This window comes from Doryrhamphus excisus, linkage group LG9, assembly GCF_037039965.1.
Source record: "Doryrhamphus excisus strain RoL-2023G ecotype Guam linkage group LG9, RoL_Dexc_Guam_v1.1, whole genome shotgun sequence".
Classification (NCBI taxonomy): domain Eukaryota; kingdom Metazoa; phylum Chordata; class Actinopteri; order Syngnathiformes; family Syngnathidae; genus Doryrhamphus; species Doryrhamphus excisus.
Genome location: NC_136365.1, coordinates 21,186,224 through 21,211,498, shown reverse-complemented (window position 1 = coordinate 21,211,498; position 25,275 = coordinate 21,186,224). Strand labels below are relative to the sequence as shown.

The following is a 25,275-nucleotide window of genomic DNA, read 5'->3' as shown; positions in this document are numbered from 1 at the left end:
AATGCTAATGCCGTTGTGCGTGCTATGTGTATTTTTGGTAAGTTACCAGTTGAGGTGTTTTTTTAAAAACTTGAAAAACGGGAATCACAAATGTTTATTATTAACAATGATTTTATTATTATAACTACATTGTACGTTGGTGTTGGAAAAAAAACGAGGTGCAAAAAGGTGACTCGGTTACTATTTCATTGCCGAAAACAAGGATGATTGACAAGTGAAAGCACTTTTACTCTGCACATACTTTATTTCTTTATGCACTCTGTAAAACTTGAAATATTAGATTAGAATATGTGTTTTGTTTTTGCTCTCTTTATTTGTTTACTTCTAAAAATGATTAATATTGTCCATAAATGTGTACAATGAATATGATAGTCTATTGAAGCTTAGCTAACATGTACATACGATTGCTTTTACAATTAAAAAAAAACATTGCGTTAACTTTGATTCACTATTTGATTCCATTTTTTACAGCAACCTTGAAAGTGTATATTGTGTGTTGATGGTACTACTTATTACAAATATATTTCTTTAAGAATTACAAGTGGGAGTCGAACATGACAAAGTAGTGTTATTCATGCGGAAGATCTTTCAATAGAGTAAATATTACTTTGCATGATGTCAACAAAGTCAAATAAAATGTAAATTGAGTGCAGTGTGGTCTTTTTTCCGCCAGGGGGGCGATAGCGTGTTTCGTTCCGGATGTCGCTCCTGTTTTACAATCGAAGAAGACGACAGTTCGCTGCTGTAAACAAAACTGTCTGTCAGTTTCTATGTTTTTAATGCATAAATCTGCTCGATTGGACGACAAAATGACCTTAAAAACATACGTGAGAGTTTGAAGTAAGTAAAACAATTCGCATAATCAGCAGCTGCCGAAATAATTAAATCAGCGGCTCGACCGATAGCTTGCTAGCTTGTTAGCTAGCTTGAATAGAGCGAAAATAACAAATGTCTACTTCAATGTCAGTTTTTATTGTTGGGTTCAAACCTTTTAGTTTTGTAACTCAGTTTTCTGTTGTTCTATGTTATAAATGTTTATTAGAAATGAAGCATTTACGACGCGCGACTCAAACTGCTAACATTAGCTTAGCAGCACCGAGTCAACCTGTGTGAACTTACTTTGGTTCCGGTTATGGTCTCGGTTCTGAGTTCTTTTTCCTTCCTCGTAGAGCGGGTCCAAAGCTGTAATGACCCGGTCCACAGCCTGACTGGAAGAGAATGGCTGCGGAGCTGTTTCCCACTAAGAAGCTGGTTCCGTCCGCCTCCATCCAGCAGTACCAACAACAGAACCTGACCAACAACAACACCTCGACCAGCGCCACCAAGGGCTGCTGCAACTGGCAGGGCCTGTACCCGACCATCCGGGAGAGGTGGGCGCTCTTAAACCGGTACCCGCCACAGAGAACCGAGTCCTGAATCCGAGGTTGTGCCTCTCGTGTTTGTGCAGGAACTCAGTCATGTTCAACAATGAGATGATGGCAGATGTCTTCTTCGTGGTCGGGCCGCCGGGCGGGACTCAGCGGGTTCCGGGCCACAAGGTTTGGATCCAGGAAGTTGTTAAGATTGACAGTCAAGTGAAATCTCACTTTGGGTCTTGCATCCTGCAGTACGTCCTGGCCGTGGGCAGCTCGGTGTTCCATGCCATGTTCTACGGCGAGCTGGCTGAGGATCAGGATGAGATCCGCATCCCTGACGTGGAACCGCCATCATTTCTCGCCATGTTGAAGTGGGTGGAGCCCGGCTACATTTTAAACGGCACCAATGGCTGCGTAGTAACTTGTGGTTTCCCTCGCCAGGTACATCTACTGCGACGAGATCGACCTGTGCGCAGATACGGTGCTGGCCACGCTGTACGCCGCCAAGAAGTACATCGTGCCGCATCTGGCCCGCGCTTGCGTGAACTTCCTGGAGACCAGCCTGAGCGCCAAAAACGCCTGCGTCCTGTTGTCGCAGAGCTGCTTGTTTGAGGAACCGGATCTGACGCAGCGCTGCTGGGAGGTGATCGACGCCCAGGCGGAGTTGGCGCTGCGTTCTGAGGGCTTCTGTGACATCGACGCGCAGACGCTGGAGAGCATCCTGCGGCGCGAGACGCTCAACGCCAAGGAGATGGTGGTGTTCGAGGCGGCGCTGAGCTGGGCCGAGGCTGAGTGCCAGCGCCAGGATCTGCAGCCCAGCATCGAGAATAAGCGTTTGGTTCTGGGCAAAGCCATCTACCTGATACGCATCCCCACTATGGCACTGGAAGACTTCGCTAACGGGGCGGCGCAGTCGGGCGTGCTGACGCTCAACGAGACCAACGACATCTTCCTGTGGTACACGGCCGCCAACAAACCCGAGCTCTTGTTCTGCACCAAACCTCGCAAAGGCCTGGCGCCGCAGCGCTGCCACCGCTTCCAGTCATGCGCCTACCGCAGCAACCAGTGGCGGTACCGCGGCCGCTGCGACAGCATCCAGTTCGCCGTGGACAAACGCGTCTTTATCGCCGGCTTCGGTCTCTACGGCTCCAGCTGCGGCTCGGCCGAGTACAGCGCCAAGATTGAGCTGAAGCGTCAGGGCGTGGCCATGGCGCAGCGTGTCATCAAGTACTTCTCCGACGGCTCGAGCAGCACCTTCCCCGTCTGGTTTGAGTACCCGGTCCAGATCGAGCCCGATACTTTCTACACGGCCAGCGTGGTCCTGGACGGCAATGAGCTCAGCTACTTTGGGCAGGAAGGCATGACCGAGGTCCAGTGCGGCAAAGTCACCTTCCAGTTCCAGTGCTCCTCCGACAGCACCAACGGAACCGGCGTCCAGGGCGGGCAGATCCCCGAGCTCATCTTCTACGCCTGAATCTGTCTGTGGCTACTTCGAGATGAGATCTATGGCTCTGTGAAGGAAGCTGAGTCTTGAGGAGCCGTTATATTTATTTTTTACAATTCAGCCAGGGGTACTCGTTTTTTATCAAGGAAACAATCACTGGTAGCAGTTCGGAAGTTTGAATCGGAATAATTCCAACTAGGGCGGCACGGTGTTCTAGTGGTTAGCGTGCAGACCTCACAGCTTAGGAGACCAGGGTTCAATTCCACCCTCGGCCATCTCTGTGTGGAGCAAAAACATGCTAGGTTAATTGGCCACTCCAAATTGTCCATAGGTATGAATGTGAGTGTGAATGGTTGTTTGTCTATATGTGCCCTGTGATTGGCTGGCCACCAGTCCAGGGTGTACCCCGCCTCTCGCCCGAAGACAGCTGGGATAGTCTCCAGCATAAACAACACAAAAATGGTCGTTTTACATGAAAATAACTATTTACAAATTTCACATTTGGAACTGAGACGCGGGTTCAATTCCACCCTCGGCCATCTCTGTGTGGAGTTTGCATGTTCTCCCCCGTGCATGCGAGGGTTTTCTCCGGGTACTCCGGTTTCCTCCCCCATTCCAAAAACATGCTAGGTTAATTAGCCACTCCAAATTGTCCATAGGTATGAATGTGAGTGTGAATGGTTGTTTGTCTATATGTGCCCTGTGATTGGCTGGCGACCAGTCCAGGGTGGACCCCGCCTCTCGCCCCGAGACAGCTGGGATAGGCTCCAGCAACCCCTGTGACCCTCGTGAGGAAAAAGCAGTAGAAAATGAATAATTCCAACTACACATCTCACCAGTATACTGTATACTCTACTGGTGGGAATGAGTCGGAAATATTGTTTATATTTGGCTTGTGTTTTCATCGTAATCATTCCATAAGGTAGTGCCATATCTCCGTGTTCTGACAGTGAGATCACTATTTTGAATTCCTACAAAAAACCATCTACAAAAAAAGAGCAATGGAGGCCCCATGATGTTGCCACACATGACACAGTGGCCAATCAGGGAATCGAGTCTCGTCGTTCACTTGAAAGAGCCGTTTAAAGGAATCGACTCGTCTACTAATGACGTTCGTGTTCACCTGAGCAGCTACATGTTGTGTTTCTTCACAGTGGTCACCGTCTTGCCGCGAAGAAGCATTGGAATGTGAGTCAACAATCAAAAAGTACACTTTGTGTTTCTGTGTTGTCTGTGGAAAAAACGCCCTCCTGTGCGCCGCCATCATCGATGCTTCATCTGGACTCATTTTTTGCCTTAAAGATGAACACTTTCCCCTCAAAAAGAGACTAGATTATTTTATTATATTCTAACACTTCCAGCCTGCAGTCTAGCGGGCTGCCTCGAAGCGCTTATCCATGGCCGCTTTTATTTTGAAAGCGACAGGGTAACCTGTGGCCGGAAGTACTTTGTGTGGCGTTCGTGTTGTTTTTTTGCATTGTGAGAGGATGACGATTGTTTGTTGTTGAAGAATATTTTTGACGTCTTTGTTGAATGTGGGCGGTGGCGCCAGTGGCCTTAATCATGAAAATAAAAATAATTTGGACTTGATATTGAAAAAAATATAACCTATTAACGAAGCTAACAGTGCCAGTTAGCAGTTAGCTAGTTAGCAACTCGTCACTTCCGGTCCAAAATTCACAAAGCAGACGTGACATTCCAAACAATTCGTCTGTCCGTCGCCATGCAGAGAATAAAAGTGATTTCGGGGCATTTGTGTCCGTCCGGTTCGGACAAGTGGAACGTAAGGTCGAATGAGTGCGCGGTGGCCGGTAGCCCCGACGATGTGGTGGTGGTTCACGGCCTGAGGAGCGCCATCGGAAAGGCCAAGCGCGGAAATTTAAAGGTAACTAAAAGTTGCTGAAGTACTTTTCATTCTTAAGTAGAACGTAACGTTGTTGGTATAAATCATAAAGTTGTAACTTGGTCGATAAATAATCATTATGTGACGTCACATTTAAGGACACTACACCCGACGAGATGCTGAGTGCTGTGATGACCGCCGTGCTTAACGACGTCGGCCTTTCTTCTCAGCTGCTGGGTGACGTGTGTGTGGGTGAGCTGTGACGTCACACGCGTCCAATATGGCCGTCACTTCTTATACATAGATGTCAATACATCTTTCTTTTTGCAGGAAATGTGCTTCAGCCTGGCGCCGGTGCTTTCATGGCCCGTGTGGCTCACTTCCTCAGGTCGGAACATCCACTCAATGATGTCATGGCGCATGTTGATGATGTCACTGATGGTTCCATCTTCTTTGTAGCGGCTTCCCGGAGTCTGTGCCCGTCTACACGGTCAACAGGCAATGCTCGTCTGGTCTGCAGGCGCTGCTCAACATCGCAGGTGTGCACGTGACCTTTCTCTGTGTGTGTGCGTGATACGATTGTGTGTGTGTGTGTGTGTGTGTGTGTGTGTGTGCAGGTGCTATCAGGAGTGGTTCCATCGACTTGGGCCTTGCTTGTGGGTACGTCTGACAATCTTCCCACCCCCCAACGTTGACAACATGCTAAAGTGTGTGTGTGTGTTAGCGTGGAGAGCATGTCACTACGCTCCATCGGGAATCCCGGAGACCTGAGCTCCAGGCTGGTGGACAATGAAAAAGCTAGAGATTGCATCATCCCTATGGGGTCAGAGGTCACACTCTTGCACCTTGTCATGTGATGGCGTTACATTGAGAGAGTGTGTGTGTGTGTAGCATGACGTCAGAGAACGTTGCAGAGAGGTTCGGCGTGTCCAGAGAGAAGCAGGACGCCTTTGCCGTGACGTCCCAGCAGAAGTAATCAAACATGTCTGCCGGCGGTGCCGTTGAGACGTCGGAAGTCAGCCTCCGTGTCCTGCCTCAATCAGGGCGGCGCGGGCGCAGCTGTCGGGTCTGTTCGACCAGGAGATCGTCCCCATTGCGACCAAGCTGGTGCACGAGGACGGCACGGAACGGCAGGTGACGGTTGCTAAGGACGACGGGATCCGAGCGGGAACGACGCTAGCGGGCCTCAGCAGACTGCGACCCGCATTCAAGCCCGACGGGACCACCACGGCCGGTAAGTCGTGTAACCACGAGTCGGTGTCGGCCGGTATCGACTCGCTCTCCCCGACGCGGCAGGGAACTCAAGCCAGGTGAGCGACGGCGCTGCCGCCGTGCTGCTGGGACGCAGATCTACGGTGGAGGCGATGGGTCTGCCGGTCCTCGGGGTCCTGAAGGCGAGTGCCGTGGTCGGGGTCCCTCCTGATGTGATGGGCGTCGGCCCGGCAGTTGCCATCCCTGCTGCCCTCAAGAAGGCGGGTAAGATAATAATAATTTTGGTACCCAACTTAATTTTCATGAGCAACAAATGTGTGGGAACAGGACTCAACATGGCCGACATCGACGTGTTTGAGATCAACGAGGCCTTCGCCAGCCAGGTGAGTGGTGACGCCGCTGGATTCGTTCATCCCTTCTTCAATCTTCTCACAGCAAATGCGTCCATCATGTGGTTCAGGCCGTGTACTGCATCGAGAAGCTGGGCATCCCGCCCGAGAAGGTGAACCCAAACGGGGGCGCCATTGCTTTGGGTCACCCGCTGGGCTGCACCGGCGCCCGCCAGGTCGTGACGCTGCTGCATGAGCTGCGACGACGCGGACGTAGGTCGGTGTCATTGCTCAAATTCGCCTCTCGATGCCGTGCGAAGGCCTTATGTGTATTTGTGTGCAGGGCGTATGGCGTCGTGTCCATGTGCATCGGTACCGGGATGGGAGCGGCCGCCATCTTTGAATTCCCAGGCCTGTAAAGAACAACGTTCCAGGATCTTTTTGGACGTAATAAAACAAAAGCTTCACGATCATAGCGATCATATCTTTATCACGGAATCAAACCATGGTATCAAGATGCATGTCACGAACGGACGCCAAGTCGTTATCGAAAGTTCTGTCCAAAACGGCGGTCCAGTCCATCAAAGGATCTTGGCTTTCTTCCGGGCCTGAAACTGTTCCGTCTTGCTTTTAATGGACTTAACGAGCAGAGACAAGCTCGGCTCCATCACTTGTTTCCGTGACGCGGCGTCCGGCGGTGTCGCGGCGTCGTGCTCTTTCGTGCGCTTCTTTGGCGCCGCGGTCTCCATCTTGAGAAGATCGTCTTCCTGACGGCGGCGTTGCTTCTCGTCCAGGATGCTCTGCGTGGCTTTGGTCTTCTTGTAGCTCGGGTGGGACGGGTCCAGATTGAAGAGATGGGAAGTGAAAATGGCCTGGAAGCGAGGGTCCTTCACGTCCACCTGAAGACCAAACGAGACCCGGGTTCATAAACAAAATGGACACCGTGGTAGGGTTCATCAGAGTGAACTTTGACCTGGAAGTCATCATCTGTCAGCTGCTGGCCGCTTTTTATGATCTTCTTCTTCTTTTTCTTGCTCAGGTTCTGATGCTCCACGATCTTGTCGTAGTTGAAGTGTTTGTGTTTCTCGTCGCCGTCGTCGTCCATCAGCAGCGTCATGGCGGCCTTCACGCACAAACACATCAATCAATCAATCACTGGAAAGCAGTTGCGAGATCTTCTGGATATGCCCTCTGACCTTTTGTCTCTCCAGCTCCTCTTCTTCCTCAACCGTGCGCTCAACTTCCTCCTGGTTCTTCTTCTTGTCTTTGCGTTTTTTCTTCTTGGTGTCTGAGGAGCATCAGTAGACAATCAGAACTTCCAATTGTCTTTTTGGACGTGCTAACGACGGCTCACCTGAAGATGTGAGCTCCTCGCTGAAGAACGGGTTGCTGAGCTGCACGTCAGGAGGAAGGTCGTCGTCGCTGAGCTCCTCCTCGGCTGCTTCCTGCGATGCCATCAAGAGGAGACGTAAAAACGAGGTTCTCGCGCCGACATGAGAACGCTCACCTTTTGATCTTTCTTCTTCTGTTTCTTCTTGTCTTTCTTCTTCTGCAGGAACTCCTGCCATGGCGTCAGGACCTCCTTCTTCTCCATCTTCTTCCTCACAAGCTGCTCCGTCGTCTCCTTCAGCCCTGAAGAACCCAACCAGACGGCGATAGCGGCTTCAATCCATAATATTTGGATGTTGACCTCTGACCTCCTACCTGGCACCCATGTGACCTCCATCTCCATGTCTTTGTCCTGCTTCTCTTTGTCCTGGATTCCTTTGATCAGCTGGCGGTACTTGGACAGCTGCTCCTCGCTCTTCTTTTTCTTCTTCTCTTCTTCCTGCTTGCCGGCTGATGCCGGAAGACGTTCCTCGCCGTCCTGCTCATCATGGAGGTCTTCTTCGTCGCTGGAAGAAGCCAGGTAGGCTTTAAAGTCCATCTCCAGTAGCTCGCTCTTGTTCATCTTCTTGCTGAGGGCGCTCACGCGCTCGTGGTCCGTCTCGTCCCACGTCAGCTGGACCTGCTTGGACAAACGCTCATGGTGATGTCACAGACAGGTTCAGACTCCGCCTCCTGGCGACTCCGCCCCTTCCGTACCTTGGAAGTGGCACTAGCAGACGAGGTGAATAGTTTCGGAGTGTACGCCGCCAGGTTGACGTCGGTGGCGGCGTCTTTGGGCTGGTCGTGGAAGGTGATGTCATCAGGAACGAAGCTGAAGAAACAAAACCGGCAGGTCAGAGTGAAGGTCAAAGGTCACGGTGGCGGGCGTGTCTCGTACCGCAGGTCCAGGATGGAGCAGCTGCTCTCGTACTCGTAGCCGTCGCACTCCTCGTAGATTTTGGCGGCGGTGGCGGCAGAGTCGCACTCGGCCACCGCGTAGAAATACTTCAGGCGCTTGAACTGGTAGTCTCTCATCTTCTCCCTGTGCTTCCTGGAGACACGCACGTGAACGTCACACCCGCCGCCGCATCAGAAACGATGACATCACCATCAGACGGCTACCTGTCGTCCTCCGTGTCGTCCTCCGAGTCGTCGGGAAGCGCCTGCAGCTCCGGCGGTCCCTGGACTTCCTCCAACCTCAGTCGCTCCTTTCCGAAGTCTGACGGGTAGATCTGGAGCAAAACACCCAGCATGCTTTGCTGCTCTGCACATACACAAAGTGTCTTTGTGCCAGCTCCGCCCTCTTACCTTGACTGACAGCACGGCCCCGCCCTCGGGACAGAAAGAGCTGAGCAGGGCCAGCAGGTCTTTGGCCTTCATGCGGTCCCAGTCCATGTTGCACATGGCTAGTCTGTGTGAGACCTGAAAGACACGCCCGGTGAGACCGGCGAGACCAGCGAGACCGGCGAGACCACCGCCCGCTGCTCGTAAACTAACCTCGTCACCGCGTGGCGCGTCTTTGCACAGCTCGCCCCACTCGTGCTCGATTTCCTCTTCCTCGCGACGAAGGACGGAATCCACGTCATCATCCTCGTCCTCATCCGAGCTGGTCTCCACGTTGCCTTTCCCACGGGCCAAGTCGGGACCACTGTCGTCTCCTGAATCCGAACCGGACTCGTCATCGCCTGCCTGGCTCGCCTCTTCATCATCTTCTTCATCACCAGATGACCTTCCTCTCTCCTCATCTTCATCCTCATCCTGGTCGTCCGAGTCGGACAGCTGGTAGAAGCGTTTGAGGTCTTCGGTGGACGTGTGATTGACAGGTCGCCCCCGCTTGTCCACCGTGTACTTGACTTTGAAGCGCTCGTCGTGGAACATGGACTGGAAACGCTTGTCGATCTTCACCTTGCGTTCTCTCTCCGGCATCTCCCAGAAGCGAGGGTCCCGCTTGACCCGAGTGAAACGCTCATCCGCCGCCTCGCTCTCTTTGGACGACGACATGGCGGCTGTGACACGGCTACAATGTAATCACAATGCTCCAGTTATTATCTTTATAGAGTGTACAGTTAAACACATAACTACGGCAAGCTAGTTGGGACATAAAGGCGATCATGAAGCGTATAAAATGGCTAATAACATCGTGGACTACTTTTAACACACGTAAAAGCACTTTTACAGTAGACACGTGACAATACTGTCGTATATGGTTATGGCCAAGTTATAAACGTGTATAATAGGTTTTAAAATATCAATAACTTAATAATACGAATCTAAAGTAATCATGTAAATAATAAGAATCCATACCAACACAAACGTACAACTCGAGAGCTCAGTCCGCGTGGTTTCCCAGCATGCAACACTCACTCGACTACGGAAAGCGAAAAAGGACAATAGGCTATGAAAACATCTCAAAACTAACACAAATGAGAACACAAGTACAGCATTAATTTATTAAAATGCTCTAAGTTGTAATCTGCGTCACACTGGTAAGTTATTTTACACTTTCCACATCGTTATGTATGTTGTAGTGCTAGGTTACCGGTACATAATTCACCCCGGAACCATCGATAGGGGAGTGGTTGCCTTCCGGAGGGGTGGGTGCAAGGGAAAGGGGGTTTCTCTTCCTGTTATGGTTGCAATGTGTGCGGTTATGTCTCACGTAGCGAGGAGTGCGAGTTAATGGTTGTGAGAAGAATAAAGTTTTCTAACAAGTTCGACACCAGTTCTTCGGTGCTCCAAAGTACTCCTTTTCTGTGGCGAACATAGATAATTCATTTCCGGGTTTTGTACCGCCCCCCTTTCACTGGAGGTCATCTAGAACCGGAAGTAATGAAATGTTGTCAACATTACATGACAAAGTGGCCTGACTGAAGCTCCGCTATGAATGGCGGAGTGTGTGCGAGACTCCTGCGGGCTTCAGCCTCCCGCTGCTGGATGGTGTCGGCGGGTTGGGGGCCTGAAGCCCGCAGGAGTCAGTCTCGGTCCGGAGGTGGTACCGCGAATGTGTTCGACCGGACCATGAAGAAGAGACAGAAGGGCTGGGCGGCATCAGCGAAGGACAGTCGGAAATATGATTACTTGAGAGAAGAGGTGTGTAAACACTCACTGGCCACTTGATTAAGTACACCGTCTTAAGGTGTGTTTGTTTGTGTGTATAGGTTGGCAGTCGAGTGGCTGACCGCGTGTACGACGTCACCAGGTGACTTCCTGATGCGTTCAAGTTCTGGTTAGTTAATCGGTCATTACAGTGTGGCTTGTGTCCTGTCAGGACGTTTCCTGTGGCGCTGGAGGTCGGCTCCGGTCGAGGACACATAGCTCAACATTTAAATAAGGTACACAACTAATTAGTACTCCAACTTGATTGGTCAACATGTTGATGATGATGATGATAATGATGTTGTCCAGGACGTTGTGGAGCGTTTGTTCCTAACGGACATCTCAGACGTCACCCTGGTAGGTCAGTTGCTCGTTGCCTTCCTGTTGTGTCACTGTGACCTTTCCCCTTTGACCTATTCCACTCAGCGGCAGGTCAACAGGGGTGAAATGACGACACACGTGCTCATGGCCGACGAGGAGTTTCTTCCTTTCAAAGAGAACACCTTTGATTTGGTGCTGAGCAGCTTGAGGTGACTGAAAGGGTTTCGAACACGCGCACTTTGACCTCTGCTGACCTGTTTGTGTCGCTCTCATAGTCTCCACTGGATCAACGACCTGCCTGGAGCACTCAGACAGGTGACATTTTGAACATCTTTTCGTGATGACTGGCGGCTGGAATGAACTCTTTGACCTCAGATCCAGCAAGTCCTCAAGCCGGATGGCGTTTTCATCGGGGCCATGGTGGGCGGGGACACGCTCTACGAGCTGCGCTGTTCTCTCCAGCTGGCCGAGACTGAGAGGGAGGGGGGCTTCTCCCCTCACATTTCTCCCTACACGGCCGTCACCGACCTGGGTAACCTTCTGGGCCAGGCAGGCTTCAGTATGCTGACTGTGGTGGGTTCACACCTTGACTAGAGGCGAACGTATGACCTGTGTTGTTTCTCAATTGGTGCCCGACTCCTGCTGCAAGTTTGTTGTTGTTTCAGGACACCGATGAGATCCACGTCCATTATCCGAGCATCATGGAGGTCATGATGGACCTACAAGGTACCAACATGTTCGACATTGTGTCGAGAAAGCCGCTTATACACTCTGTGTGTGTGTGTGTGTGTGTGTGTGTGTGTGTGTTGATCAGGGATGGGCGAAAGTAACTGTGCTTGGAACAGAAGAGCCATGTTGCATCGGGACACCATCTTGGCCGCCGCCGCTGTTTACAAAGGTGTGTTTCCATGACAACCAGCTAGCTGAAGTTGTGACACTTTGAAGTCATTCTTTTACTTTTTAAAGTATTTGAACTCTGTCATTGTTGAACATTTTAAAGTTTTAAGTGTTCATTAATGTCTGTTGAAATATGTGTGTGTGTTTCAGAGATGTACGGGAACGAGGACGGCTCCATCCCCGCCACATTTGACATCTTCTACATGATTGGCTGGAAGCCTCACGCATCTCAGGTGAGGTTCACTCAATCTGATTGGATGCTTAGTAAGACAAAATAAGCTTAACTTAAGTGCTGTCATGATTGTTGACGTCGATGTAAAGGATGTCGGACAAGAATGTTGACGAATTGTCGTTTGTCGTTGTAGCCCAAAGCAGCCAAACGAGGCTCGGCCAGCGTCTCCTTTCGAGATTTATCCCAAATCACGCAGGATCCCAGTCACAAGTGAACCACTGTACTTGAACTATTTCTTATTAAACATATTCAAAATTAATTTGCTTGTGTTCTTATGTTTGTCAAGTTATGAAATACTTTAATATTACCATAATACATACATTCAAAACACAATTTTACTGACGGTCGTCTTTTATTTTGAAAGCGTTACCAGCTACAGGATGTGCTATGCCCATGTCGCTAAAGCTGCAGAGCAAACGAGAAGCTGTGAAGATCTTTTTTTTTTTGTTCAGGTAAGTTAAAATAATAAAAAAAAGTAAATAAAGTAAAAACTATTAAAACTGGAGGGCGTCTGAAGATAAGGTAGCTTCACGGTGAAAATGTGTAATATATGTATAATTTCACCACAAGGAGACAGTCACAGAAAACCCGAAGTTTAAATAAAGTTCGTTTTGAAGCCCGCCTGTCACGTGATGTCATGAAGTTGTCATGACAGCGTTTTCTTGTTTACATACTGTTGAAGTTATCTGCGTTTGCTTCGTCGTTGCTGACATTTTAAGAGGCGTATGACGATGGTAAGTCAACAACTTCTTAATCCAGCTAACGTATCTCAATGCTAAAGTAGCCTAGCTTAGCCTAGGCGCTGTTAGCTTATCAATACATGTGTTCTGTTGAGCCACCCAAGACTAAAAGCGTGTCAAGAAAAAAGAAAGCCGGGAAGGGAAAGGCTTCCGGAGTTGTGGATGTACTTTCGACGCAAGAGATGTCCAAAGAGCAGGTCAGAGCTAACATTAGCCTCGCGTTAGCTGAAGCTAACACAGTACGGCTAGCTTGAGCTTTTCTTTTGTGATCTTTTCTGCGCATGTGCGGTGTCGTGCAGCTGGAGGAGCACATCATCCGGCTGCGGGAGGAGCTGGACAGGGAGAGGGAGGAGAGGAGCTTCTTCCAGCTGGAGAGGGACAAGATCCAAAGTTTCTGGGAGGTGTGCAAGCGGAACCTGGATGAAACTAAAGCCGATCTGAGAAACCGAAGCAGGGAACAGGAAGAAGCTGAGGAGCGACACCGCGTGGAGATAACTGTTAGCATTTCCAGTTTTTAGGAATAACTTCCAACTTGACCCAAAGTCAGCTAACATATTATCTTCCTTTTTATGTGTTATTGATGTTCCATCAGGAAATAGTCTTGATCCCAGGAAGTGATCTTTGAATGGGACTTTATATGATAATGATGATGATGCAATTTCCATCCCTTACAGGTGTACAAGCAGAAGCTGAAGCACGTCCTGTCTGAGCAGCATTCCGCGGAAGTGGAGATGAAGATGGACGGCGGCGTGTCGTCGTGGCTGACACGCAAGCGTCACACGGAGGCCGAGCTGAATCTGCGCACACAAAGCCAGAATGTGCAGACGGATGCTCGGGAGAAGCAGAGGAACTCCAACAAAAACATCCAGGAACTCAAACTGGTAACCAGGAAGTGATTGCCATTTTCCTGAAAACATTCAGGTGAAGAACTTTCCACGTTCCACAAAAATGTATGTCCTCCCCAGAAACATCAAGTGGAACTAATGGAGCTCAGCAACAACTACAACAGGAGGCTCGCAGGTGATCGGATCAGAACCTGGGACACGTAGCAAAGTTCTGTGCTAAAGTGGACTTTGTCGTTGTGAGCAGAAGCGGAAGTGAAGCACCACAGAAAGATGGAGCAGATGAGGCAGGCGGAGAGCGACAGGACACAAGCGGCCATCAGCCAGCTGGAGGACAACATGAGTCAACGCCTGAAGGTTCTGATGGACCAACACAACAGGAACTTCAGAGGAGCCGAGGAGTTCTACTCGGCCACGCAGAGCAAACTGCTTGCCGACCACAAGGTTCTGCAGGTACGTTCAGACGTTCTCCACTTGGTGTTCTCCACTTCTTCTCTCTCGTTATGTGTTCTTCTGCAGGAGGACCTAGCAAAGGCGAAGAAGCAGCAGGTCAGAGTGGACCGCAAGCTTTCTGAAGCTCAGGAGCAGAACAAACATCTGCAGGAGTCCCTGCAGGAGGCCCAACAGAAGCTTCCAGAGCTCCGAGAGCAACTGGAGGGACACAAGCAGGCCCGGTCCGAACAAGTGGTACCTTCAGCTCTCATAAGAAGTAAATATGGATCTTCTGTTGTGGAGCTCCGTCTCTCAGTGGTGTTCTTGTGGACCTGTCCAACAGGCCTGCGCTGCCCGAGTGAAGCGTTTGGAGCAGCAGCTGTCAGACATCAACTTGGAACGAGACATGCTCCTGCAGGCCTTCACACAGGTGACCGCCGGTCTCATGAGATGTTCTGAACCACCGACCTGCTTTCGATGTGTGTTCTGAACACGCATGGTGCCTGCAGGTGGAGGCGGAGCGTGACGCGCTCCTCAAGAAGCAAACAGAGGTTCTTCTGGACGTGCAGCAGAGGAGCGGCCTCAAGGAGATGCTTTTGGATCGGAAGCTGGCGCTTCTGACGGATTCTGTCGACAAGAAGGAGGCCCAGCTCCTGGCCGCGCTCTCCAACGCCAACATCGACCCCACGGCCACCGCAGCCGCTAACATGCGACTTGAGGTACTTCTCAGCGTACTTTGATGGTTCTGGACTTGGAGATGTTGGTCAGGTTTAGCTGATGGCCATGATAGCATTGTTACCTTCAGGGACATTACAAGATGTCCTGCTTTTGACCCGCAGGAGGTACTCCGAGCCAAAAGAGCCACCATCAAGAACCTTCAGGAAGACCTGGACCACCAGTGTCAGGTCAGCTGACCTTCAGCTCTGCGTCTGTGTGAGAGAAACGTTCCTACTCGATGACCGTTTGGTTTGCAGGAGTACAACAAGATGCTTCAGAGATGTCGAGAGCAACTTGAGACGTTGAGCGTTCCGTCGTATGACTTCCCTCTCAGACCTGCTGAGCTGATCCTGAGTGGGCGGAACCAACCAGAACCCGCCCACTGATCGCCATCGCCGTATGGACTGAACCCAGAATGCTAGACTAGGGGTGCAGCCATCTTGGTTCCTTCCTTTTTGTTGTTTAATAACATTTTTTCAATAATTATTTTAATTAATTAAAATCCAAGGGTCCTTGGAATTGTACTAACTCCCCCCTTAGCGCGCAGATCTCACAGCTAGGAGACCAGGGTTCGATTCCACGCTCTGCAATCTCTGTGTGGAGTTTGCATGTTCATGGGTTTTCTCCGGGTACTCCGGTTTCCTCCCACATTCCAAAAACATGCTAGGTTAATTAGCGACTCCAAATTGTCCATAGGTATGAATGTGATTGTGAATGGTTGTTTGTCTATATGTGCCCTGTGATTGGCTGGCCACCAGTCCAGGGTGTACCCGGCCTCTCGCCCCAAGACAGCTGGGATAGTCTCCAGCACCCCCACAACCCTTGTGAGGATAAGTAGTAAATTAATTAATGAATGATGTTTTGCAAATTTGGAGTGGTCAGACCGGAGCAGGAGGGGATAGAAAAGAAGAAAAAAGAAAACAGACAAGGGAGTGCATTTTTAGACAAAATGTCTAAACAACGATGCCACAATGATGCTACTCCGGTTTCCTCCCACATAAAAAAAAAAACATGCTAGGTTAATTAGCGACTCCAAATGTCCATAGGTATGAATGTGAGTGTGAATGGTTGTTTGTCTATATGTGTCCTGTGATTGGCTGGCCACCAGTCCAGGGTGTACCCCGCCTCTCGCCCAAAGACAGCTGGGATAGGCTCCAGCGACCCTTGTGAAGAAAAGCGGTAGAAAAATGAATGAATGGTTCCAGACAGACAAAAATGAAGTGTGCTCTCTAGTGGTGACTGCGGTGTACTACAAAAATCATAGCTTTCTCATGCTCATGTCAAGGTGTGGCTGCTTCAGTTAAAAAGAAAAAAAACAAAGACAAGAATGAGGAAGTTGACTTTACTTTGCATGAATATAAAAAAAAGCTAACATTTAAAAGTCTTTTCCAAGCAAAGGAGCTAGCATGCATGCGTGCATGCCTTTTTCGTCTTCAAGGCCAACAACGAGGCGATCCGGCCGAGCTCACAGCAGCGCTAACTTCTCATTGGTGGATTCTGCCTCGGGTCAGCTGGTTCCGTGGCGGCTGCATTCAAACACGCCTTTCTTGAAGAAGGGGGACAACTCGCACACAGAATGTTTGGAGAGGTGGAAACTTCCATCGGCCTCGGCGCAGAGCGGCGAACCCGACGATGTCAGCATGACACGGAATAAACTCCTCAGGTAACGCTGCCGCACACACACACACATGAATATTGTATATATTTATATATTTGCCAATGAAGGGTCATGTGATCCATGACATCATACCTCCAGGTGGTTCCTCCGTTCAGCAACCATTCTTTCATCTTTGTTTCCGAATAATTTCTTGGGAGGAAATTCCAAAGCCGCCAACTGGAATGAAAGCATCCCATAATAATCAAATTATATCCCGCAGAGCCGTGGAAAAACAAACGGGAGATCTCACCTGAGGATATTTACATCTCAGACTTTGGTGCATTTCTCGGAAGCGACTGTAGCGTCTGAACACGGTCCACGTGTCTTCCCGCACGCTCATCTGTGGAAACACGGTTCACCTTTGACCTCTGAGACATCGTATTAGTGTAGTGTGAAGACCCACAGACCTTGACCTCAAACTCAAAGTGCTCATCCTTGCCTTGACCTCGAAGGACGTAGCGAGGGATGTTGATGCGGATCCACTCGGGCAGGCCATCAGAGGCGCCGCTGACGGGACCGCACGGCGGTCGTTGCTTGCCAGGAAACAAGACGGGACAAATGTGGACGGTGTGGAAACACAACAGAAACACCAAAAAAATCGGAACTTTTTGTGTGGCGAAGGGTACCAAAATAGCTACCATCTTTTGGTACCAGGACTAGACCTAAAGCAGCGGTCCCCGTCACCATGGAAACGGCATGAAAAATGTCCTTAGTAGGAAAGTGAAGCAAAAGTGACGTGCAGCATCTTCTAAAGTATTTATTCTTACTGATGATTCTGATTTGACGTTTTACATCATCTTTTAAAAGCAGATCAGAACCAGATTGTGGTCCAAGGTTTGGTCTTTCAGACGCACAGGTGCTGAACTAGGAGAGCAACTTCCGGTACGCAACCAAAAGTCAGCTTCCAAGAACGGCTCTGATGAGTCGACGCATTTATTGGGTTCTTGAAGACTATCTGGACCAGCAGACACTCCCGTCTCCGCTTCAGGAGCACGCAGCTGATGTCCTTACGGCGTCGCAAGTCCCGGATCCGGAAATGCGGTTGCACGGGAAGCAGAACGGAGCCAGGTGTTGCCGGGCGGAGAACAGCGTCCTCCTGGAGCATAACCACGTGGGTATCGGTGAGGAAGAACTGCAAGATGGCGTCTGGGTCTGTGCAGGACGTTCTGGTGCTGGTGTAGAGCAGGGGTTGGATGGCGGCCAGCGAGGGCTTGTCAGAACCGGACATGTTGCCGTGGACTACGTAGAGCAGGTCCGCCAGAACCCGCTTGAATCTGGAGGTGATGACGAGATGGTCCAGAACAATGTCAGGAACTCTGGCGGTCCAATCCAGGGACAGAACCATGAGGTCACCGTCCAACAAAGGGGGACCTTTGACCAACTCCGAGGACTTCTCGGCATTGAGTACGGCCCTGCAGAACTCCTGTGTGAGTTCCTTGCTGTGGGTGAACACCACCAAGAGAACGTCACTGGAACCGCCCAGCAAGCTCACATGTTGTCCCGCCAGACTGATCTGGACCTTGTGGATCTGACTGAGACCCAAACGCTGGCAAACCGTTAGGGTGTCTTCAGAACCAGCACCGCTTGAGACCACGGTTAACGCTTTTTCCGACACCAGCAGACACGCCGCTTGAGGGCGTGGCTTCTCGGCGCTGGCCGTTCTCAGCCAGAAGACGCTCCGCAGCAGGCCGACCCGTGAACTTGGCGCCAGAGCGTCCAACGTCTCCAGCATCTTGAGTCCCGGAGATGCCTGCAGGCGGTCCAAAGCTGGCGGCATCAGAACCAGACTTTGAGAGAACACATGAGGACCGAAGTTCTTCACGCAAGACACAGAACCTTTGGCCAGATTGGACCAGTCCACGCCATTTTTTGTCGCATTCAACAAAGTAACTTTATGGCCCATGTGGACCTCAGGAGGTTCTGGTACAGGTCCCGTTGTGGGCTCCGTGAGATAGATCAGGGGGAGTTCTTTGGACATTCGGGTCACATAGTGAGAGAACAGGTCCTTCACATCTTGCACGCCAACGCCGTGAATGATGTCACGGGTCACTTGCAGACCCAGACCAGCGGTTCTGTAGACCTCGGACAACTTCCCTGCAAAGTAGCCCAAACCGGACTTCTTCTCAGGTTCTAAGAGGGCCGTTTCACCGTCACAGGGTTCCTCTGATCCAGAGGTTCCCAGGTCTTCGGGAGAAGCCGGGTCACATGGCAGTGACCGGACCCGCGTCTTAGCCACCTTCACCGTCATGTTTCGGTTTTCATCCATGTGATCCGGACCGGATCTGGTACACGCTTCTTTCTTCGCCCGTGACTCAAGCGTGGCTGCAGGCTCTTCTTCCCGGGTCCCTGGTTCTACCTGAGGGTTCTGGTGGACGCTTGCGTCCGTCTGTGTGCAAGAGGAGTGATGACATCATCATCCACCAGTGCCGTCCATGCATCCGACAGAACCTCAACCGGACCCAGTGGAGATTGGCGCATGCAAATTAGTTTGGATGTTCTGACAAAGTTCTGGTCCCCGTTAATCCGTTTTCATTCCGGATTGGAAGATTTGATTTCAATTAAAGTGAACAGTTTGAGATCAACATCCACAGAACCAAGATGGCGCCAGATTGGACCTTGAAAACTGATTGACGATGATTGACAGATAACGTTGTGACAGGTACGTGATGAAGACCTACCTCGTATTTGACCTTCAGTCCGTGATTCTTATTTGGCAGCTTGTCTTCCTAAAAGAAGAACGGTCCACGTGATGAGAACCTGATTCTAATTTCACAAAGTCCGGAGTTCTTACCTCCTGTGTCGACGTGCTTGCTTGGACCTCCTGCAGGGACACAGAAGCAACGTGAGCGACTGGACCTTTTGGAGGTTCTGGAACCATAACCTGCACAGACTCTGTGGACCCACCTGGAGCGGCTGGCAGGAGAGCGAAAGTCCATTCCGGAGGTTCATGTTGCGTAGCCTCCTCTGCACCTCCTCCTCGATGTAAGCGTTGATGCTGTTGCAAAGACAACGTGAGAAGAACGGCCAGAGCTGTGTGGTTCGGTTCTGATGTTCATACCGATCATCTGACAGAGGAAGGAGTGTGTGCAGGTGAGTTCCTCGGCTCTTCTCTCCTTTTTCGATCTCCTGTTCCTCCCTGTCAAGCAAACGTGGTCGTCATCAGATGTTTCATAAAGCGGACGTGTGCTGGTGCTCACCTGTGTACGCCTTTCTCCTCCATGGAGGCACAGCGTCTGAGGGCCAAGTGTCTCCTCTTCAGCCGGCCCACCGCTTCCTCCATGGCTTCCACCTGCTGCTTCTCTTTGGACTCCAGGATCTCCTTCTCCTTGAGCCTCACCTTTTCTTCTTGACGGGCCACATCGGCTGTGAACTGAAAGGTCTCCTGGAGGTGCAGCAGGTGTTGAGCGCAGGCCCGGTGGACCTCTAGCTTCTCCTCCTTCTCCTGAAGCTCCTTCTCCACCTGGTACAGAAGTTCCTGTGGGCCAAGGGGATGCACGAGGACCTCCTCTGCTTGCTGTTTCTCCTGTGCCAGCGCCGGGAGAAGGTTCTGGGCCAGGCTCCTCAGCTGGCGCTCCTTGCAGTGCAGACGTTGCTCCTTCTCCAGGTTGTGAGCCAGTGGGAGCAAAGAGGTGACCTCCTTCTCCAGACGTTCCTTCTGCTGCTGAAGCGCCTCCTCCATGTGTCCGAGCTCCTCCAGCTGAGTTCCTTTGAAGTCTGTGTAAAGAGCGCAAGCGTTCCTCGCCTCCTCACTGGCTCCTCCCACCTCTCGAGCTCGCAGGAGCGCCTCTCTGATGTCGGCGAGCGATCGTTGCTCCTCCTCCAGGCGGCCTACTTCCTCCTGGCTCTGCAGGGAGACCGCGGCCTCCTCTTCATCCCTCAGCTGCGCCTGCAGCTTCCCAACTAGGCTCATCTGCTCCTTCTCCTGCTCCTCCAAGCGCCTCCTCTCAGTCTCCAGACGTGCATGCTGTTCCTCACGCTCCCTCTTCAGCTCCTCCAGCTCTCGGTAGATCTCCTTCTGCTCTTCGTCCTGCTTCTCCTCTGCTCCCTCCTGCACCCCCTGGAGGTGGGAGCGTCTGTCCTCCTCAAAGCGTTGCTTCTCCTCCTGGAGGTGGCGAAGGAGGATCTCCATGTCCTGACTGCGGCGGCGAAGGCTCTCCTCCTGGCGAAGGATCCTCTGATGCACTTCCTCAGATTCCTTGCGCTGGCTCTCCACCTCCTGCTGGAGGCGCTCTAGCTCCGCCTTCTCGCTCTGCTGCTTGGCCTCCATCTCCTTGATCAGCCTCCTGCGGGGGTATGAGGAGTTGCATCAGTTGCCACGGTAACAGTCAGACGACATCTCACCTTTTCACCTCCAACTTGTCCAGCTCCTCACGCTGCTGTCGCTCAAACTCCAGCCTGCGGACACACATGGGAACGTCAGCAAGCTAGCAAGCTAACGACGACAACAACAACAAAAGGACGTCGAACAGATGGAATGCAACAACGACAACAACAACAAGCCAATGGGGGCTGAAAGGAAGTCAGCATGGACGCAGACAGGAAGTGGACAGTCTACCTGAGAAAGACGGGGCCCTTGTCAGTGTAGAGACTGCGGGCGGGGCGGAGGAGGGGGACAGAGTTAAAGAGCAGCACATCATCGCATGTCAACAGGGCCTGTGTTGCCTTGGCAACCGGTTGTGATGACATCACTACTCAGTGAGGCTTAGACTTGAAAGCCGTGATGTCGTGATGAACCGTGAACTCACCCCGGGTTGTAGAGCATGACAGTGGAGAGGTTCTCACAGGACTGGGACAGGTCACTCATGGACAGACTGAAGGAGGACAACAGGCCGCTCTGAGAGGACAAGGATGGGGGATGGGGTGGGGGGGGGGGGAATACGTTTGGACCAAATCTGAGGCGTGGAGACTCGGTCAAGCGGACTCTCACCTTGCGCTTCTCTCGGAGTTTGGCCGCCTCTTTGGGGTGATTGAAACGGAACATGTTGGTTCTGCCCAGCAGGATCACAGCACCTGCGCAAGACCACATACTGTATATAAAGCAAAACCAGGACCAGGACTTACCTAGCCAGGATACTGATGATCCTCACCTTGGTTGAGCTGAGTGGGAGTCATCACCTGGACCCCATTGATACAACACTGAGCTCCACTGAGTGGTACCAGCGTCACGGTACCGTTCTGGTTCTCAAACATGCAGTGCTCGCTCTCCAGGTCTAGACCGTGCAGAACTGTGGAGGACAGATCACATTGGGACATCTCCACAGCAGCAGAACTAAAGCTCTATTTTTAAGGCTGGTCTTTCTTCAGGCTTCTGATTGGCTAAAACGGGGCTTACAGTTCGGATTCGAACACTTGCAGTTATAGTGGATTAGTTGACTCACTGATGTCCTGCTCCGTGGACGCGTCCTCTCTGCCCACAAATGTGCGTCCCTCCTGACAGAAGACATGTCCACACGACAAAATATAAATAAAAACACATGGGGACAGGCTGCACGTTGGTGAAGTGGGTTTTTACTTTGAGGTGGTAGAGGATGATCCCGGTGCTGAGGAGATCGTCGTCAATGCCGATGAGGTGAGGCAGCTCAGAATCCAGAACCACGCCGATGCCTTCCTTCCTCAACGCCAGCGTCTCCTCCTGCGGACGCGCACAAAATCGTCCAGATTGTCACGGAGAGAAAGTTGGAGAAAAAAAAACAAAAAACGACCTTCAGGATGTTCTGCGTCTCGTTCCACTTGTTGGTCCATTCTTTGGTCAGCTCAAGAACCTACACACACACACACACACTGAAGTTGAGGGTGTGTGGGAACACCAAATGTGGTCCCACCAATTATGGTCCCACTCACTCGGGCTTCGTTCTGGTGCAGCTTCTCCTCCACGCTGAGAGCAGTGGGAGAATCCAGCAGAGCGATCTGAACAACAAGCACAGCATCACTACACTGCTCGTTGTCATAGCAACAAGTGCCCCGACGTGGTTACCTGGCTGCCTTCAATCAGCAGAGCTTTCAGCCGTGCGATTTCCGCGCGCAGTTCTCTGATCAGCCTGACGTTGGCGTCCTCGTTGATGGTGGGCTTGTTGATGATGTTCTTGGCCCGGTTGGCGTAGCGCAGCGTACTCAGCGTCTCGCCGTAGTTGACATCGGCGGGGGAGATGGCTGTGAAGTAGAAGCGGGTTACGGTTTTGAATGAGGACTTACTTTAAAAAAAAAAAAAAAGGCGTCTCACTGGCGATCATGATGGTCTTGGAGTTGCCGCCCAGGCTGTCCTTCAGCAGCCATGTCAGCACGGAGTCTCTGTAGGGGACAAAGACAGACTTCTTCTTCTGGTTGGTGTTGACGCCGTCCTGCGTCAGGTCAGCTGACCCCAAACAGAAAACAGGTACCTTCAGTCAGCACCTTCATTTCGGGGTACTTGACTGTAAATCAGCCCAAGAGCTTGACTTTGTGTTTCTGACCCAGAGCAGAGATGACGTTTCCCAGTGTGACCAGAGACTTATTGATGTTCCCGCCTTCTTTCAGCCTGACGCCAGTGGCGCCGGTGGAGTCTGCCCGCTCACTTCCAGCCAGGTCCACCAGGTGGATCTTGCTGACCGTTTCACTGGGCATCTCTGCATCAAACTTGGCCTACAAGGAGTGATGATGTTGACACATTGAGAAGAAGAAGAAAAGAAGGCAGTCATGTGATGCTATGAGAAGATGAGAAGTTGTGACCTGCGTGAAGTTTATGGTGAAGATGGCGTGCGATCGGCTGCTGACGTCATTCATGCCCGTGCTGGCGGTGGTGCGGTTGATGTTTCCTGCCTCCATCAGCTCCTCTACGTCGCTGTAGTTCTGGACCAGGTGTTTGGACAGATCTGAGGTCAGAGGGTGGAAACAACCATAAAGTTCTAGTAAGCACGCGTGCTGCAGTGCGCTGAATCTGCCGCAAAGTGGGTGTCACCTGACCTTCTACATAAGGCCCATCTTTGGGGTGCTCCCTCACTCTCAGGTTATACATCTGAGTGGACTTCCTCCTCAGCAGATCCCTCACACGCTCGTTGTAGATCTCCAGGTAGCTGTGAGAAAAAGACAAGGTTAGCCTGCCAAAATGCTAGCACTGACTTGCGCGGCCAAGCAGCCAAGAGCGGTGATCACCTGACTTCTGTACGGAAAGAAGCTTCGTCCCATCGTGTGGCTTCTGCGATGCGGCCAAACAACCCCTCGCAGATCCTGGGGATCAAACCCGCGTCTCCCTGCAGGACAAAACATGCCAACGTCGCTTCCAAAGACTTTAAAAGATGTTTCATTTCTTCAGATAAAGTTGGACCAACATGAAACCACCATGTGACATGAAGGCATATCACATGAGGTGAGCATCCACACACACACACACACACACACACACACACATGCAGAGAAACGCATTGGTGGCATTACTGGATTTCCCATCATGGTGTAAGATTTCCCAGATCCTGTCTGACCATAGGCGAAAACACAAGCGTTGTAGCCCTCAAACGCTGCTTTCAGCACGTCAGAGCCCAAATCTCGAAAGACCTGAAACACAAGTAAAAAAAAAAGCGTTACAACACTTTAAAATGTCGCTCATGTTTCACAACCGCAAACATGTTTGTAGAAGGTCACCGCTGTTTACCTTATCCTGAGAGACGAAGGTCGAGCTCTTACAGTCGGCCGAGTCGTACGAAAAGTCATACGTGAAGGTCTTTGTTCGATCCCTCGTGGACTCCCCTGTGATGCCTTCAGGGATCTTTTCAAAGAAATGCCAAACACTCAGTTTTCTAGTTGAATTAACATCTCTGAGGGGAAGTAGTTCAGGAAGTACCTTCAGGTTGGTGATGGTGGTTTTGGTACCGTCCATCTTGATGATGCACTTGGCCATCAAGTCCTTCTCCCTGGAAGAAGTATAACTTCAGGAACATTTTCCAGCCTTTATTGCCCAACCAAACTAAGCATACGTCAAACTAAGTGCCGTCAAAGCTGTGCTAAGCAAAATCAGTCAATATTTCAATCTATTACTTATTTATAAAATATGAATTCCACTGCAGTCCTCACTAGTCAACCCAAAGTGTTTTGGCATGGTTAGTGGAGTGTATCTCTTTATCAACAACACTGCAATGTTCCACAGTTATCCACTCAAGTTTGCACCCCCACTGATAGAAAATGTGCTAAAGTTCACCCTACTGTAGTTTAGTACAGTACAGCTGACATGTAGGTTATTGCTAATCAGTCTTACTGTTAAATATTCACCAGATACTTTGATAACACTTTAAAAAAACACCAAGACCCACGTTTCGTGGTAGGAACAAACCAAATGAAACATATTCTGGTGTGTATCCATTCTAAAACCATCAGTGTTCATGTTGTTAAAGCTGTTAGTATCCCAACATTGCTGTTAAAATACATATTTTAAAAAGCTCACCGTCTGTCCATGGGTCTGACCCGGACAGCTACCCGAACCGATGCCATTGCACATCCCGAGATGGTCCCGTCCAGTTAGCTTGGGAGGCAAGAAGATGAGAAAGCAGCGGCTAGCTTACATGCGAACTAGCTTAGCATGATGAGGGTCAAAAGTCCCAAAGCTAAAACCTCTGGCAGGACACAAATTCCACGAAGCAGAGACAAAGCGAGTTGGACCGCCACCGCAACCAGATGTTATCTTGGTGCGCGGCAGGAACCGACTGAGGTCCAGCGGCTGGAGGACACAATTAGCTGCTTAGCTTGTTTTCATTGGCTAACAAGACCCTATAATATAAACAGGTAAAAACTTCTTCTTCTTCGAATCAATGACCAGCTAGTGAG

General features: G+C 50.8%; 6 protein-coding genes across 13 annotated transcripts; 4 read left to right on the top strand and 2 right to left on the bottom strand.

Annotated features, from left to right (window-relative positions):
- The first annotated feature begins 691 nt into the window (after positions 1-691).
- On the top strand, positions 692-4,389 carry btbd3a (BTB (POZ) domain containing 3a). Its single transcript, XM_058085592.2, has 5 exons — positions 692-840; positions 1,170-1,370; positions 1,448-1,538; positions 1,608-1,726; positions 1,797-4,389. Exons 2-5 carry the CDS (start codon positions 1,219-1,221, stop codon positions 2,827-2,829), a joined length of 1,395 nt encoding a protein of 464 aa, XP_057941575.1. The 5' UTR covers positions 692-840; positions 1,170-1,218; the 3' UTR covers positions 2,830-4,389.
- acaa1 (acetyl-CoA acyltransferase 1) lies at positions 3,281-10,153 on the top strand. The gene is made up of 12 exons (XM_078793640.1): positions 3,281-4,684; positions 4,801-4,894; positions 4,973-5,030; positions 5,102-5,181; positions 5,260-5,302; positions 5,367-5,465; positions 5,534-5,614; positions 5,686-5,876; positions 5,939-6,118; positions 6,182-6,237; positions 6,315-6,460; positions 6,527-10,153. Exons 1-12 carry the CDS (start codon positions 4,523-4,525, stop codon positions 6,600-6,602), a joined length of 1,266 nt encoding a protein of 421 aa, XP_078649766.1. The 5' UTR covers positions 3,281-4,522; the 3' UTR covers positions 6,603-10,153.
- esf1 (ESF1 nucleolar pre-rRNA processing protein) lies at positions 6,644-9,933 on the bottom strand. Its single transcript, XM_078793639.1, has 12 exons — positions 9,856-9,933; positions 9,049-9,568; positions 8,860-8,973; positions 8,674-8,783; positions 8,450-8,602; positions 8,269-8,383; positions 7,888-8,191; positions 7,691-7,815; positions 7,538-7,628; positions 7,380-7,471; positions 7,157-7,306; positions 6,644-7,082 (listed from the first exon to the last, which is right to left on the bottom strand). The coding sequence occupies exons 2-12, from the start codon at positions 9,550-9,552 to the stop codon at positions 6,765-6,767; spliced, it is 2,076 nt and encodes a 691-aa protein (XP_078649765.1). The 5' UTR covers positions 9,553-9,568; positions 9,856-9,933; the 3' UTR covers positions 6,644-6,764.
- Positions 10,154-10,205: 52 nt separating the features above from the next.
- ndufaf5 (NADH:ubiquinone oxidoreductase complex assembly factor 5) lies at positions 10,206-12,356 on the top strand. 4 transcript variants are annotated; one of them, XM_058086013.2, is made up of 11 exons: positions 10,206-10,641; positions 10,710-10,750; positions 10,820-10,883; positions 10,957-11,004; positions 11,080-11,177; positions 11,244-11,283; positions 11,344-11,541; positions 11,634-11,694; positions 11,783-11,866; positions 12,016-12,098; positions 12,231-12,356. In XM_058086013.2, exons 1-11 carry the CDS (start codon positions 10,432-10,434, stop codon positions 12,309-12,311), a joined length of 1,008 nt encoding a protein of 335 aa, XP_057941996.2. In that variant the 5' UTR covers positions 10,206-10,431; the 3' UTR covers positions 12,312-12,356. The 4 variants fall into 4 exon arrangements, with proteins under 4 accessions (XP_057941996.2, XP_057941911.2, XP_057942063.2 ...); XM_058085928.2 differs by having other exon boundaries at positions 10,210-10,641; positions 11,074-11,177; XM_058086080.2 differs by lacking the exons at positions 10,206-10,641; positions 10,710-10,750; positions 10,820-10,883 and having other exon boundaries at positions 10,957-11,008; positions 11,074-11,177.
- A 312-nt stretch (positions 12,357-12,668) lies between these two features.
- On the top strand, positions 12,669-15,313 carry LOC131131468 (dynein regulatory complex subunit 4-like). The gene is made up of 11 exons (XM_058076208.2): positions 12,669-12,831; positions 12,933-13,034; positions 13,137-13,334; positions 13,512-13,718; positions 13,803-13,857; positions 13,927-14,132; positions 14,199-14,366; positions 14,455-14,541; positions 14,621-14,830; positions 14,951-15,016; positions 15,086-15,313. The coding sequence occupies exons 1-11, from the start codon at positions 12,823-12,825 to the stop codon at positions 15,212-15,214; spliced, it is 1,437 nt and encodes a 478-aa protein (XP_057932191.2). The 5' UTR covers positions 12,669-12,822; the 3' UTR covers positions 15,215-15,313.
- An 842-nt stretch (positions 15,314-16,155) lies between these two features.
- Positions 16,156-25,251, bottom strand: kif16ba (kinesin family member 16Ba). Of its 5 annotated transcripts, none has more exons than XM_058076195.2 (28): positions 24,896-25,251; positions 24,299-24,368; positions 24,110-24,223; positions 23,896-24,012; positions 23,614-23,711; positions 23,425-23,534; positions 23,191-23,333; positions 22,935-23,103; positions 22,706-22,837; positions 22,460-22,635; positions 22,327-22,392; positions 22,188-22,247; positions 21,998-22,117; positions 21,864-21,915; positions 21,573-21,710; positions 21,413-21,495; positions 21,231-21,319; positions 21,041-21,073; positions 20,827-20,880; positions 19,683-20,768; positions 19,544-19,621; positions 19,390-19,480; positions 19,277-19,306; positions 19,164-19,211; positions 16,893-17,018; positions 16,736-16,825; positions 16,579-16,662; positions 16,156-16,497 (listed from the first exon to the last, which is right to left on the bottom strand). In XM_058076195.2, the coding sequence occupies exons 1-28, from the start codon at positions 24,940-24,942 to the stop codon at positions 16,336-16,338; spliced, it is 3,666 nt and encodes a 1,221-aa protein (XP_057932178.2). In that variant the 5' UTR covers positions 24,943-25,251; the 3' UTR covers positions 16,156-16,335. The 5 variants fall into 5 exon arrangements, 3 of the variants coding, with proteins under 3 accessions (XP_057932178.2, XP_057932159.2, XP_057932168.2); XR_013628160.1 differs by having other exon boundaries at positions 16,435-16,497; positions 16,925-17,018; XR_013628159.1 differs by having other exon boundaries at positions 16,435-16,497; positions 16,736-17,018.
- Between the last annotated feature and the right edge of the window lie 24 nt (positions 25,252-25,275).

Excerpts from the sequence above, each read along its gene's own strand:
- btbd3a (XM_058085592.2), top strand. The coding sequence starts at position 1,219 with ATGGCTGCGGAGCTGTTTCCCACTAAGAAGCTGGTTCCGTCCGCCTCC. Across the intron at positions 1,371-1,447 it reads TACCCGACCATCCGGGAGAG|GAACTCAGTCATGTTCAACA; the intron begins GTGGGCGCTCTT and ends GTGTTTGTGCAG. Across the intron at positions 1,727-1,796 it reads TCATTTCTCGCCATGTTGAA|GTACATCTACTGCGACGAGA; the intron begins GTGGGTGGAGCC and ends TTCCCTCGCCAG.
- acaa1 (XM_078793640.1), top strand. The coding sequence starts at position 4,523 with ATGCAGAGAATAAAAGTGATTTCGGGGCATTTGTGTCCGTCCGGTTCG. Across the intron at positions 5,182-5,259 it reads GGCGCTGCTCAACATCGCAG|GTGCTATCAGGAGTGGTTCC; the intron begins GTGTGCACGTGA and ends GTGTGTGTGCAG. Across the intron at positions 5,615-5,685 it reads GCCGTGACGTCCCAGCAGAA|GGCGGCGCGGGCGCAGCTGT; the intron begins GTAATCAAACAT and ends TGCCTCAATCAG.
- esf1 (XM_078793639.1), bottom strand. The coding sequence starts at position 9,552 with ATGTCGTCGTCCAAAGAGAGCGAGGCGGCGGATGAGCGTTTCACTCGG. Across the intron at positions 8,384-8,449 it reads TGCTCCATCCTGGACCTGCG|CTTCGTTCCTGATGACATCA; the intron begins GTACGAGACACG and ends TTGTTTCTTCAG. Across the intron at positions 7,307-7,379 it reads AGGAGCTGGAGAGACAAAAG|GCCGCCATGACGCTGCTGAT; the intron begins GTCAGAGGGCAT and ends TTGTGCGTGAAG.
- ndufaf5 (XM_058085928.2), top strand. The coding sequence starts at position 10,432 with ATGAATGGCGGAGTGTGTGCGAGACTCCTGCGGGCTTCAGCCTCCCGC. Across the intron at positions 10,884-10,956 it reads TAGCTCAACATTTAAATAAG|GACGTTGTGGAGCGTTTGTT; the intron begins GTACACAACTAA and ends GATGTTGTCCAG. Across the intron at positions 11,695-11,782 it reads GGTCATGATGGACCTACAAG|GGATGGGCGAAAGTAACTGT; the intron begins GTACCAACATGT and ends TGTGTTGATCAG.
- LOC131131468 (XM_058076208.2), top strand. Across the intron at positions 13,335-13,511 it reads GACACCGCGTGGAGATAACT|GTGTACAAGCAGAAGCTGAA; the intron begins GTTAGCATTTCC and ends CATCCCTTACAG. Across the intron at positions 14,542-14,620 it reads TCCTGCAGGCCTTCACACAG|GTGGAGGCGGAGCGTGACGC; the intron begins GTGACCGCCGGT and ends TGGTGCCTGCAG.
- kif16ba (XM_058076176.2), bottom strand. The coding sequence starts at position 24,942 with ATGGCATCGGTTCGGGTAGCTGTCCGGGTCAGACCCATGGACAGACG. Across the intron at positions 24,224-24,298 it reads CCACCATCACCAACCTGAAG|ATCCCTGAAGGCATCACAGG; the intron begins GTACTTCCTGAA and ends TTCTTTGAAAAG. Across the intron at positions 20,881-21,040 it reads AAGGGCCCCGTCTTTCTCAG|GCTGGAGTTTGAGCGACAGC; the intron begins GTAGACTGTCCA and ends GTGTGTCCGCAG.